This window comes from Haliotis rufescens, unplaced genomic scaffold (genome assembly GCF_023055435.1).
Source record: "Haliotis rufescens isolate VD_foot unplaced genomic scaffold, xgHalRufe1.0.p SCAF_14, whole genome shotgun sequence".
Taxonomy (NCBI): Eukaryota; Metazoa; Mollusca; class Gastropoda; order Lepetellida; family Haliotidae; genus Haliotis; species Haliotis rufescens.
The window spans coordinates 13,263,026-13,277,843 of NW_025963824.1; the positions used below are offsets into that span (position 1 = coordinate 13,263,026).

At 43.4% G+C, this 14,818-nt stretch overlaps 1 protein-coding gene across 1 annotated transcript in view; it reads right to left on the minus strand.

Moving 5' to 3' along the window:
* LOC125379352 (glutathione hydrolase 1 proenzyme-like) overlaps positions 1-14,818 on the minus strand; it is an 86,868-nt gene that overhangs the window by 12,638 nt on the left and 59,412 nt on the right. The window contains exons 3-5 of the mRNA XM_048395760.1: positions 6,099-6,221; positions 4,622-4,722; positions 54-243 (exon numbers count right to left, since the gene is read on the minus strand). Coding sequence (XP_048251717.1) covers positions 54-243; positions 4,622-4,722; positions 6,099-6,221 — 414 coding nt within the window. The remainder of the gene's footprint in view (positions 1-53; positions 244-4,621; positions 4,723-6,098; positions 6,222-14,818) is intronic.

A 14,818-nucleotide genomic window follows, 5' to 3' on the forward strand; every position in this document is an offset into this window, starting at 1 on the left:
ACAAGCATGACTGCAACTATACTTTAGGCAACAAAGAAACTCGTTGTGCTTACGTGAATGATCCGTTTCGAAGTAGGTCGACGGATCTGGATATTCCATAAGCCGTTGCCTTGGTTACCTTCACTCCTTCTCTGCACATCTTGATTGTTGGCTCAAAGAGATATTTCCACGGTAGTTTACCAAATCTCTGGTGGGCCTCCCAATACCCCATTAGTTCCCCCGGCACAGCAATAGCAAGGCCACCTGAAATTGAATATTGTGTCATATAATTATTTTCGCTATGGCTCATGATACAGAGACCATTGGTGATGTAATGCATGACGTTACAGTAGATGACGTCACATCAAGACCGAACACTGTTGACGCCATGTTGACACTTTCAGCCTGCTACATGGTTTTAAATATTTGAGAAACATCCTGATTATTATTCCACGTTTGTCAGTACCGTATATATAGAGACATGCATCACTCCCTCCCTCACTCCCTCACACCCTCCCTCCCTCCCTCCCTCCCTCCCTCAATCACTCACTCACTCACTCACTCGTTCACTCACTCACTCACTCACTTACCCACTCACTCACTCACTCACTCACCCCTCTCCCAATTCCATAAAAATATATTAACATTTGGCAAGAAATACTATAGAAAAATACCAGTATTTCATTCACCTAAAAATCCAAAATCGAAATATTTTCATCGTCGTAGATTATTTCGCGTTGCCGCATGTGCAGCCTCACTTGTAACTGACAACAACTTGTGCTTCCGTTATAGTGATTTTACTTGCGCTTCGGAGTGAAAATTGATATTTCATTGAAGAATGATTATGGTTTGGATGCAGAAATGTCCGGAAGGTGTTGTTAAACGTACTGGATATTTCTTGTACTACCATAAGACGACACGTTCCCTTTCCTGTCCCGAATAAAGAAATGTGTGAATCTTATTCATGGTGTGCCCGTTGGGATGTCACTCACTCACTCACTCACTCACTCACTCACTCACCACTCACTCACTCACTCACTCACTCACTCACTCACTCACTCACTCACTCACTCATACCTACCCCCTGTTCCCTTAGATTAAGGGATTTCCGGTGACATGATGCCCACAAGGCCAGTTGATATACAGGAAAATTTAAAAAATAACGTTTACAAAGTATGACAAGAGATAACGGAACTACTTTTCATGGGTCATCCCCGAGTAGAACAATTCTACTGCACTTTGGTCACTTTGGTCACTGTATTCCAAAGCACTTGGTAATTACAGGAGTACGAAATTTATTTCTCTAGTACTTCAAAAAGGCCACTGGTGCATGTATCGGATGTTCTTAACAAGGAGATTGATACAGTCGGCAAACCGTGTCTGAAGTAGATGAGAGGGACCGAAAAGCGGTAATAGCAAAAAAGGTCGGTTTTTTTGTTTCCAGACAAAAACATTTCTACCGACCAATGAAGGAGTTAATAATTTCTAAACAAATTGTTGACAGAGAGACGTGACGTCCATGACATAATCTCTATTCATATTAGGCTACATAGTCATATTGTAATCTGAGTTGTAGCAAAATGACATCTGCAGGGTTTCAGGCGACGCAGAAAGGTGAGGTGAGGTGAGGTGAGGTGAGGTGAGGTGAGGTGAGGTGACATCTGCAGGGTTTCAGGCGACGCAGAAAGGTGAGGTGAGGTGAGGTGAGGTGAGGTGAGGTGAGGTGAGGTGAGGTGAGGTGAGGTGACATCTGCAGGGTTTCAGGCGACGCAGAAAGGTGAGGTGAGGTTACATCTGCAGGGTGTCTGGCGACGCAGAAAGGTGAGGTGAGGTGAGGTGAGGTGAGGTGACATCTGCAGGGTTTCAGGCGACGCAGAAAGGTGAGGTGAGGTGAGGTGAGGTGAGGTGAGGTGAGGTGAGATTGGGTTTAATTCGCGTTCCAAATTATCTCCGGGCGGGCGCTCTAACACTAGACTACAGAGGCGACCGCGACGCAGAAATGCGCCCCCAGAAGGCACTAATGGATAGAATGGACGCAGAAACAAATATTTCTCGTATAGCACTAAATTCTTGGCAAAAGCATATATTGTTCCTGTAACTAAAGTAATTATTAAATCTTACAGTACGTTACGCTTCACCCTTTTTTTACTTTACAGGACCCTCATATTTCTGTATGGACTCTTGAATTAATTATTGGGGGTCCGATGGATTTTAGTTTTGTAGGTCAAGGTACAACGCTGGATTTCAGTGACCAATCAATTTCACGTCACTCTTATCTGCAAAGTTTTAAAAAAAATATTCTTGTTCAATATAGTATATGGAGTAACATGACATGTAATATAATTTTTAAGTATAGGATAAAACACGTCAGAGGGTTATTATGCTATTTAAAACCCGCATCCCGGGGGATTTTCCGAGGGAAAGGGGTTCTAAATATGATAACAACCCGAGGGGAAGTGTTTTATCTTACTTATAAACCGATTTTGAACCTTAAAATTATCCTCAAACTAAATTTCAACTCGTTATAAGTGTACAATAAAGCACGTCCAAGGGTTTTTCTCACATTTAAAACACGCATCCCAAGGATAACGTTTTTAGATATAATAAAAACCCGACGGGAAGTGTTTTATCTAACTTATGAACCGAAAAAAGAAACTTAAAACAACATTTATCAACATTTTTATGTTTTGAACATACTTTCCATGAACCTTAGGAAACGGGCGTAAAATATCTGTTGCTGGCGAACGTTCTTGAAAAGGACATTCTAAAAAGCAGTACGGCTTATCAACACCTCTGTAGCCTTGTGGTACACTCACTGGGCTACAGATATGAAGGTTGCGAGTTCTATCCTCGGGAATATAAAGAAAACATTTGTCATATGATTTTTACATTTCATTACATGTTACAATCTGAACGGAAGTTATATTAATAAAATCCCTGGGATATTATAACACATTATGTATTGGAGAAAACACGCTTACGAGGTTTTGGTAGACAGAGCATGCCCTGGGGAGAGGGAAAAACCAAGGGGACATGCTCTGTCTAACAAAACCGAGGGAAAGTGTTTTTCCATACTTATAAACCGTCTAAATTGATTAAATGTTATAACGAGCATCTATAAATGAGGCGCTTCATTATAGCGCTTCCTTGAAGACGGGATATCATAACTTGCACGTGAAATTCGCTGACTTGCCAGGCGTTCAAGAGCACTTGGATGTGTCAACAACAAAACAAAACTTGAATACTTACTTTTAAATGAAAGTGAAATCCTCGGTTTCTAAATGTTTGTGTTGCAATATTCCACTTTTTTTAAACCTTTCAAAACGAAAATTCGCAAATTTTAAAGATGTTTTTTTGCTTTACAAGATTGTCGACTTTAAACAATCCAACTGTTACATAGAGGTAGTTGTGACGTAACGGCTAGCAGTTACTGCACGTGCAAATTGTGCAGCATTGATAAGCACTTGTTTAAAAGCATGTGTTTTGAAACCTCGCTGTCCTTTCATCGGAGACTCTGAAGTGATGTCGCTTTTAAATGTCCACGCGGAACTGTACACATGACATTCAATTTTAATTGATTTAAAATTTTGAATTGCTACTTGTTGTCATTTTTTCAGTTACTTGGTTAAACCTGGGATTTGAGGTTTTACATTCAAAGTAAAACCTCCCGAACGAAAATAAAACCTCACAATAGGTTTTAATACCTATAGAAAGAACTCTCTTACTTTATAGAGATTCCAATGAATAGGTTTATAAACAGCAAATATGACTTGAATATCCTATAAAATCCAGGGGATATTTTATATAATCCCAGGGACATTACAACGTCCCTGTTTATTCGATTTAACCCGACTGGAGAACAATGGGATGACGTCACCGGAGGTTTATAAGCGTAGTTACATACCTATACAGCAGACACATTTTAGTTGTCTGGTCAGGACACAGGTGTATAACAATGTTAACATTATCTGCAAAGTTCATAACGATAGCGTTACGAGGGGCGTTCAATAAGTTTTGCAACTTCAATATGAGACCAAGTCGCAGAATATCTTTTGCACTTTTTCAATACAACCACTATTCACCTCAATACACTTATTTCATTTGTCCTTCAAGCTTTTAATACCACTTTTATATAAATCCCCAGGAAATAGGAAATAGTGACTGGGGACTAAGTCTGGTCTGTAGGTCGGGTGATTTAACTGTACAGCCGTGACTTAGCCCACAGTGACAATTTCCTGTTCCGGCAAATGAAATCTGCCCTATGTGGAAGACGCTTCCAGGATTACGAGGACATTAAGGCTGCCACAGAGGCGTGGTTAGAGTGCCAATCTGCGGATTTCTATAAAAGTGTAACTTTCGTTTCGATTTTATATATTAAAATTATCTTCTGTTATGCTTTTCAAAAAGCTATAAAAATCTCACTTGTTTAAATTTGATATAATACACACACTTAATATCATATGTATACAAATATTACTCACTTATCAAATTATAAAAATGCACCCTGGCGACGAAAGTCATGATATGACATTCGACAAAGAATACATTCTCCTTCAAAGGCAATCACAACAAGATGATTGTATCTGCTCTGAGAGCAAAATGGCCCTGTGACGGTTAGATGCCCTGTTTTCTTGCAACTCACCGTTGAGGGATGCACCCTTCTCTCGTCCAACGTACATGGTGCTGTTGGCGGCCAAGGGCGCCCTTTCTCGAGCATCCAAAACGTGGGACATACCCGATGTTCTAGTCACACAAAAGAAGAAATGTTTGACAAGAGTTACATTGCAACGTTTCAAAGAACTCAAAGTAGCAAACAAAACAAACTGGGGGAAGGATGATAGCGGGATCATGATAAACTTGTCTTTTAAAAAAAGGCTTCGCCTCAGGTCAACAAAAGAAAAAATATGTTGTGGGTCAAAGAAAAATGTTTGGTTCCTCAAATCTCAGAACACAACGCTATGTTTTGATAGGAATTATGAACTATTGTTTCAATAATAAAATTCCTGGTCCGTATCCAGGTCCTGTATTGCTGTTCAGTGAGTGAGTTGAGTTTTTAGCATTATACCAGCAATATAACGGCAGGGGACATCAGAAATTGGCTTAGCACTTTCTACTCGTGTGGGGATTCAAACCCGGATCTTCGGCGTGACGAGTAAACGCTTTAACTACTAGGCTACCCCACCGCCCTCATTTTCAAGATAATATTACTTTTTTGTCAGGTTCTCCTTTGATTTTTGTTCATGTTTATTGTTACTGGAGATATAATTCAAAACAATCCCATGGCAATATATGTTTTAGATATATCTATTTAAATCAACCATTTCTTAGTCAGTATTCTTCATACAAGTGTATTGTAAACCATACATTTTACAAAGACTGTCTGGCAAAATTGTTCTTTAATAATGAACAAGGAACAATGTACAGTTTCTTATGGACAGATGCCATTAATATGCTAAAGTTTTGAATGGTTTAAAATTCGTAATATTTTCTTGGTATAAATTTTACAAATTCGAATCTGGTAACATTTGCATTTTAGCAAGAAGAGTACTCCTCTTCAACAATTATATTTACATAATTTGCAAACGCGTTCCCCCAGGTATTTCAAGACCAACGTTTTGCTTTTTGAAAGAATAGTTGTATGAGTTTGAGCCTTCTGTGTGAGCTGCACGTCAACACACGTTAATGACCATTAACAATTCAGTAGCGGTATTTAGTATCAATCAGATCATTTCGTAGTTGTGTTCATTATGAACACTATACCACATTATACCTAACCCTTGTAATGATCATTTTAATTTTTTAAATAAATGTATTTGGAAATATAAAGAAAACAAAATGTTCTTGGTGTGAATATTTTTCGTAAGTTTTTAAAAGCTTGAAATATGAAATGATAATCATTTATTCATAACTTACACAATGAACGATTTCGCGTTGAAGAATCAACATTTTGACGTCAATTTCAATTGCGTTGTAATTTTAATGTCCCCGCTCTACACGTCCCTAGGATTTAATGCGAATGTCAGTTTCAAAGTAAAAAAGATATCTTTCTGTTGGAACATACTTTAATATTCCTTTTATAATTTATGAGTTATTTTTCTGGGTTCCTGGAATTGTCTTACCTGTTGTAAACCGTCATAAAGAACCCTCCACCTAGTCCGCAACTTTGTGCATTTAAAACACAGGAACATACTGCAGTGGCTATAGCTGCGTCCACTGCGGATCCACCTCTGGCCAACACGTTCCTGAGAAACAAACACATCTACTTGACAAGGCATAACAGAGGGGGTTACCATCAAAGGAGGCACTGGTGGCATCAAATCACTGTATAGAGTGGCGTCCCTTGGATGTACCAGACACATATGACCGTTGGTTCGTTGGTACACTCTGGGGCGTATGTGTACGTATTGTGATGGTTCACAATGGGACGTGTACGTATTGTGATCATACACTCTGGGACGTGTACGTATGGTGACGATACACTCTGGGACGTGTACGTATGGTGATGATACACTGTAGGACGTGTACGTATGGTGATACACTCTGGAACATGTACGTATTGTGACGGTACACTCTGGGACATGTACGTATGGTGACGATACACTCTGGGACGTGTACGTATGCTGACGATACACTCTGGGACATGTACGTATTGTGACGATATACTCTGGGACATGTACGTATTGTGACGATATACTCTTGGACATCAACGTATGGTGACGATACACTCTGGGACGTGTACGTATTATGACGATACAATCTGGGACATATACGTATTGTGACGGTACACTCTGGGACGTGTACGTATGGTGACGATACACTCTGGGACGTGTACGTCTGGTGACGATACACTCTGGGACGTGTGCGTATGGTGATACACTCTGGGGCGTGAACGTATGGTGACGACCTACTCTTGGACATGTACGTATGGTGATACACTCTCGGACGTGTGCGTATGGTGATGATACACTGTAGGAAGTGTACGTATGGTGACGATTTAATCTGGGACATGTACGTATTGTGACGATACACTCTGGGACGTGTACGTATTGTGACGATACACTCTGGGACATATACGAAGTGTGACGGTACACTCTAGGACGTGTACGTATAGTGACGATACACTCTGGGACGTGTACGTATGGTGACGATACACTCTGGGTCGTGTACGTATGGTGACGATACACTATGGGACGTGTGCGTATGGTGATACACTCTAGGGCGTGAACGTATAGTGACGACCTACTCTTGGACGTGTGCGTATGGTGATGATACACTGTAGGACGTGTACGTATGGTGACGATATACTCTGGGACATGTACGTATTGTGACGATACACTCTGGGACGGGTACGTATAATGATACACTCTGGGACGTGTACGTTTGGTGGTGATACACTGTAGGACGTGTATGTATGGTAACTATACACTCTAGGACATGTACGTATAGTGGTGATACACTCTAGGACATGTACGTATGATAACGATGCACTCTGGGACGTGTACGTATGGTGATACACTCTGGGACGTATACGTTGGAAAGTGCTACACTCTGGGACGTGTACGTATGGCGATGATACACTCTGGGAAGTGTACGTATGGTGACGACCTACTCTTGGACATGTACGTACAATGTATGGTGATACACTCTCGGACGTGTGCGTATGGTGATGATACACTGTAGGACGTGTACGTATGGTGACGATATACTCTGGGACATGTACGTATTGTGGCGATACACTCTGGGACGTGTACGTATGGTGATACACTCTGGGAAGTGTAGGTATGGTGGTGACACACTCCGGGACGTGTACGTGTGGTGGTGATACACTATGGGACGTGTACGTATGGCCAGGATACTCTCTAGGACATGGACGTATGGTGGGGATACACTCTGGGACGTATACGTATGGTGTTACTTTGTAGGACGTGCACGTATGGTGAGGATACACTCTTGGACGTGTACGTATGGTGAGGATACTCACTAGGACGTGTACGTATGGTGAGGATACTCACTAGGACGTGTACGTTTGGTGGTGATACACTCTAGGACGTGTACGTATGGTGGTGATACACTGTAGGACGAGTACGTATGTTGAGGATACACTCTCGGACATGTACGTATGGTGATACACTCTGGGACGTGTATGTACCATGATGATACACTATGGGACGTGTACGTATGGTGATGAAACACTCTGGGACGTGTACGTATAGTTATGATAAACACTAGGACATGTACGTATATTGATACACTATGGGACGTGTATGTACCATGATGATACACTCTAGGACATGTACGTATGGTGATACACTATGGGACGTGTATGTACCATGATGATACACTATGGGACGTGTACGTATGGGGATTATACGCTCTAGGACGTGTACGTATGGTGACGATACACTCTAGGACGTGTACGTATGGTGATATATTCTGGGACGTGTACATATGGTGATACACTCTAGGACGTGTACGTATTTTGAGGATACACTCTTGGACGTGTACGTATGGCGAGGATACTCTCTAGGACATGTACGTATGGTGGTGATACACTGTAGGACTTGTACGTATGGTGAGGATTCACTTTGGACATGTACGTTTGATGATGCACTATGGGACGTGCATATAACATGATGATACACTCTGGGACGTGTACGTATGGTGATAATACACTCTAGGACGTGTACGTAACATGATGGTACACTCTAGGACATGTACGTATGGTTGTACGCTATGGGACGTGTATGTAAAATGATGATACACTCTGGGACGTGTACGTATGGTGATGATACACTCTAGGACGTGTACGTATGGTTATACACTCTGGGACATGTACGTACGATGCTGATACGCTCTAGGACGTGTACGTATGGTGATACACTGCGGGACGTGTACGTATGGTGACGATACACTCTGGGACATATACGTATGGTGACGATACACTCTGGGACATGGACGTATTGTGACGGTACGCTCTGGGACATGTACGTAAGATGATGATACACTGTAGGACATGTACGTATTGTGACGATACACTCTGGGGCATGTACTTATTGTGACGAAATACTCTGGGACATGTACGTATGGTGACGATACACTCTGGGATGTGTACGTATTTTAATGATATACGCTGGGACATGTTAGTATTGTGGCGGTAAACTATGGGACATGTACGTATGGTGATGATACACTCTTGGACATGTACGTATTATGACGATTTACTCTGGGACATGTACGTATGGTGACGATACACTCTGGGACGTGTACGTTTGGTGATACACTCTCGGACGTGTGCGTATGGTGATGATACAATGTAGGACGTGTACGTATGGTGACGATATACTCTTGGACATGTACATATTGTGACGGTACACTCTGGGACGTGTACGTATTGTGACAATACACTCTGGGACATGTACGTATGGTGACGATATACTCTGGGACGTCTACATATGGTGATACACTCTAGAACGTGTGCGTATGGTGATGATACACTCTAGGACGTGTACGTATGGTGATACACTATGGGACGTGTACGTACGGTGATGATATGCTCTAGGACGTGTACGTATGGTGATACGCTCTGGGACATGTGCCTATGGTGATACATTCTGGGACGTGAATGTATTGTTACGATACACTCTGGGACATGTACGTATTGTGATGATATACTCTGGGACATGTGCATATGGTGACGATACACTCTCGGACGTGTACGTATTTTGATCATATACTCTTGGACATGTACGTATTCTTACGGTAAACAATGGGACATGTACGTATTGTGATGATACACTCTGCTACGTGTACGAGTGGTGACGATACACTCTTGGACATGTAAGTATTGTGACGATTTACTCTGGGACATGTACGTATGGTGACGATTCACTCTGGGACGTGTACGTATGTTGACGATACACTCTGGGACGTGTACGTATGGTGGTGATACACTCTCGGACATGTACGTATGGTGACGATACACTGTGGGACGTGTACGTATGGTGACGACCTACTCTGAGACGTGGACGTATTGTGACGATACACTCTGGGACATGTACGTATGGTGACGATACACTCTGGTGCCTGTACGTATTGTGACGATACACTCTGGGGCGTGAACGTATGGTGACGACCTACTCTTGGACATGTACGTATTGTGACGATACACTCTGGGACATGTACGTATGGTGACGGTACCCTCTGGGACGTGTACGTATGGTGACGATACACTCTGGGACGTGTACGTATGGTGACGACCTACTCTTGGACGTGTACGTATTTTGACGATACACTCTGGGACGTGTACGTATGTTGATACACTCTCGGACGTGTGCGTATGGTGATACACTCTGGGACGTGTGCGTATGGTGATGATATACTCTGAGACATGTACGGATTGTGACGATACACTCTGGGACGTGTACGTATGTTGAGGATACACTTTAGGACATGAACGTATCGTGATACACTCTGGGACGTGTATGTACCATGATGATACACTCTGGGACATGTTCGTACGGTGATTATACGCTCTAGGACGTGTACGTATGGTGACGATACACTCTAGGACGTGTACGTATGGTGATACACTCTAGGATGTGTACGTATGGTGATACACTCTGGGACGTGTACATATGGTGAATCACTCTAGGACGTGTACGTATGGTGAGGATACACTCTTTGACGTGTACGTATGGTGAGGATACACTCTAGGACGTGTACGTATGGTGAGGATACACTCTTTGACGTGTACGTATGGTGAGGATACACTCTTGGACGTGTACGTATGGTGAGGATACACTCTTGGACATGTACGTATGGTGAGGATACAATCTTGGACATGTACGTATGGTGAGGATACACTCTTGGATATGTACGTTTGGTGATGATACACTCTGGGACATGTACGTATGGTGATGATACACTCTGGGACGTGTACGTATGGTGATGATACACTCTGGGACGTGTACGTATGGTGATGATACACTCTGGGACGTGTACGTATGGTGATACACTATGGGACGTGTACGTATGGTGATGATACACTCTGGGACGTGTACGTAACATGATGATACACTCTGGGACGTGTACGTATGGTGGTGATACACTCTAGGACGTGTACGTATGGTGATACACTCTGGGACGTGTACGTACGGTGCTGATACGCTCTAGGACGTGTACGTATGGTGATACACTGCGGGACGTGTACGTATGGTGACGACCTACTCTGGAACGTGTACGTATTGTGACGATACACTCTGGCACATGTACGTATGGTGACGGTACACTTTAGGACGTGTACGTATGGTGACGATACACTCTGGGACGTGCACGTATGGTGACGATACACTCTGGGACGTGTACGTATGGTGAAGACCTACTCTTGGACATGTACGTATGGTGACGATACTCTCTGGGACGTGTACATATGGTGATACACTCTCGGACGTGTGCGTATGGTGATGATACACTGTAGGACGTGTACGTATGGTGACGATATACTCTGGGACATGTACGTATTGTGACGATACACTCTGGGACGTGTACGTATGTTGAGGATACACTTTAGGACGTGTACGTATGGTGATACACTCTGGGACGTGTATGTACCATGATGATACACTCTAGGACGTGTACGTATAGCGAGGATACACTCTTGGACGTGTACGTATTGTGACGATACACTCTGGGACGTGTACGTATGGTTATACACTCTAGGACGTGTACGTATGGTGAGGATACTCTCTAGGTTGTGTACGTATGGCGAGGATACTCTCTAGGACATGTACGTATGGCGAGGATACACACAGGGACGTGTACGTATGGTGGTGATACACTGTAGGACAAGTACGTATGTTGAAGATACACTCTAGGACGGTACGTATGGTGAGACAATCTGGGACATGTATGTACTATGATGATACACTATGGGACGCGTACGTATGGTGATGATACACTCTGGGACGTGTACGTATGGTGATGATACACACTAGGACGTGTACGTATGGTGATACACTATGGGACGTGTATGTACCATGATGATACACTCTGGGACATGTACGTACGGTGATTATACGCTCTAGGACGTGTACGTATGTTGAGGATACACTTTAGGACGTGTACGTATGGTGATACACTCTGGGACGTGTATGTACCATGATGATACACTCTAGGACGTGTACGTATAGCGAGGATACACTCTTGGACGTGTACGTATTGTCACGATACACTCTGGGACGTGTACGTATGGTTATACACTCTAGGACGTGTACGTATGGTGAGGATACTCTCTAGGACGTGTACGTATGGCGAGGATACTCTCTAGGACATGTACGTATGGCGAGGATACACAAAGGGACGTGTACGTATGGTGGTGATACACTGTAGGACAAGTACGTATGTTGAAGATACACTCTAGGACGGTACGTATGGTGAGACACTCTTGGACATGTATGTACTATGATGATACACTATGGGACGCGTACGTATGGTGATGATACACTCTGGGACGTGTACGTATGGTGATGATACACACTAGGACGTGTACGTATGGTGACGATACACTCTCTGACGTGTACGTATGATGATACACTCTGGGACGTGTACATATGGTGATACACTCTAGGACGTGTACGTATGGTGAGGAAACACTCTAGGACGTGTACGTATGGTGAGGATACACTCTTGGACGTGTACGTATAATGAGGATACACTCTTGGATGTGTACGTATGGTGAGGATACAATCTTGGACGTGTACGTATGGTGATACACTCTGGGACGTGTACATATGGTGATACTCTCTAGGACATGTACGTATGCCGAGGATACACTCTTTGACGTGTACGTATGGTGAGGATACGCTCTTGGACGTGTACGTATGGTGAGGATACACTCTTGGACATGTACGTATGGCGAGGATACTCTCTAGGACATGTACGTATGGTGATGATACACTGTAGGACGTGTACGTATGGTGAGGATTCACTCTTGGATATGTACGTTTGGTGATGCACTATGGGACATGTATGTACCATGATGATACACTATGGGACGCGTACGTATGGTGATGATACACTCTGGGACGTGTACGTATGGTGATGATACACACTAGGACGTGTACGTATGGTGATACACTATGGGACGTGTATGTACCATGATGATACACTCTGGGACATGTACGTACGGTGATGATACGCTCTAGGACGTGTACGTATGGTGACGATACACTCTTGGACGTGTACATATGATGATACACTCTGGGACGTGTACATATGGTGATACACTCTAGGACGTGTACGTATGGTGAGGATACACTCTAGGACGTGTACGTATGGTGAGGATACACTCTTGGACGTGTACGTATGATGATACACTCTGGGACGTGTACGTATGGTGATACACTCTAGGACGTGTACGTATGGTGAGGATACACTCTTGGACGTGTACGTATGGTGAGGATACACTCTTGGACGTGTACGTATGGTGACGATACACTCTTGGACGTGTACATATGATGATACACTCTGGGACGTGTACATATGGTGATACACTCTAGGACGTGTACGTATGGTGAGGATACACTCTTGGACGTGTACGTATGGTGAGGATACACTCTTGGACGTGTACGTATGCCGAGGATACATTCTTGGACGTGTACGTATGATGAGGATACATTCTTGGATGTGTACGTATGGTGAGGATTCACTCTTGGATATGTACGTTTGGTGATGCACTATGGGACGAGTATGTAACATGATGGTACACTCTAGGACATGTACGTATGGTTGTACGCTATGGGACGTGTATGTAAAATGATGATACACTCTGGGACGTGTACGTATGGTGATAATACACTCTAGACGTGTACGTATGGCGATACACTCTGGGACGTGTACGTAGGGTGCTGATACGCTCTAGGACGTGTACGTCTGGTGATACACTCTCGGACATGTACGTATGGTGATGATACACTCTGGGACGTGTACGTGTGGTGATACACGCTCGGACGTGTACGTTGGAAAGTGATACACACTTGGATGTGTACGTATTGTGACGATACACTCTGGGACGTGTACGTATGGTGGTGATACACTCCCGGACATGTGCGTATGGTGATGATACAATGTAGGGCGTGTACGTATGATGACGATACACCCTGGGACATGTACGTATTGTGACGATACACTCTGGGACATGTACGTATGGTGATGATACACCCTGGGACATGTACGTATTGTGACGATACACTCTGGGACGTGTACGTATGGTGATGATACACTCTGGGACGTGTACGTTTGGTGATACACTCTCGGACGTATGCATATGGTGATGGTACACTCTTGGACGTGTACGTATGGCGAGGATACTCTCTAGGACATGTACGTACGGTGGTGATACACTGTAGGACGTGTACGTATGGTGACGATATACTCTTGGACATGTACATATTGTGACGGTACACTCTGGGACGTGTACATATTGTGACAATACACTCTGGGACATGTAAGTATGGTGACGATATACTCTGGGAAGTCTACGTATGGTGATACACCCTAGAACGTGTACGTATGGTGATACACTATGGGACGTGTACGTACGGTGATGATATGCTCTATGACGTGTACGTACGGTGATACGCACTGGGAAATGTGCCTATGGTGATACATTCTGGGACGTGTACGTATTGTTACGATACACTCTGGGACATGTACGTATGGTGAGGATACACTCTTGGACGTGTGCGTATGGTGATGATACAATGTAGGGCGTGTACGTATGATGACGATACACCCTGGGACATGGACGTATTGTGACGATACACTCTGGGACGTGTACGTA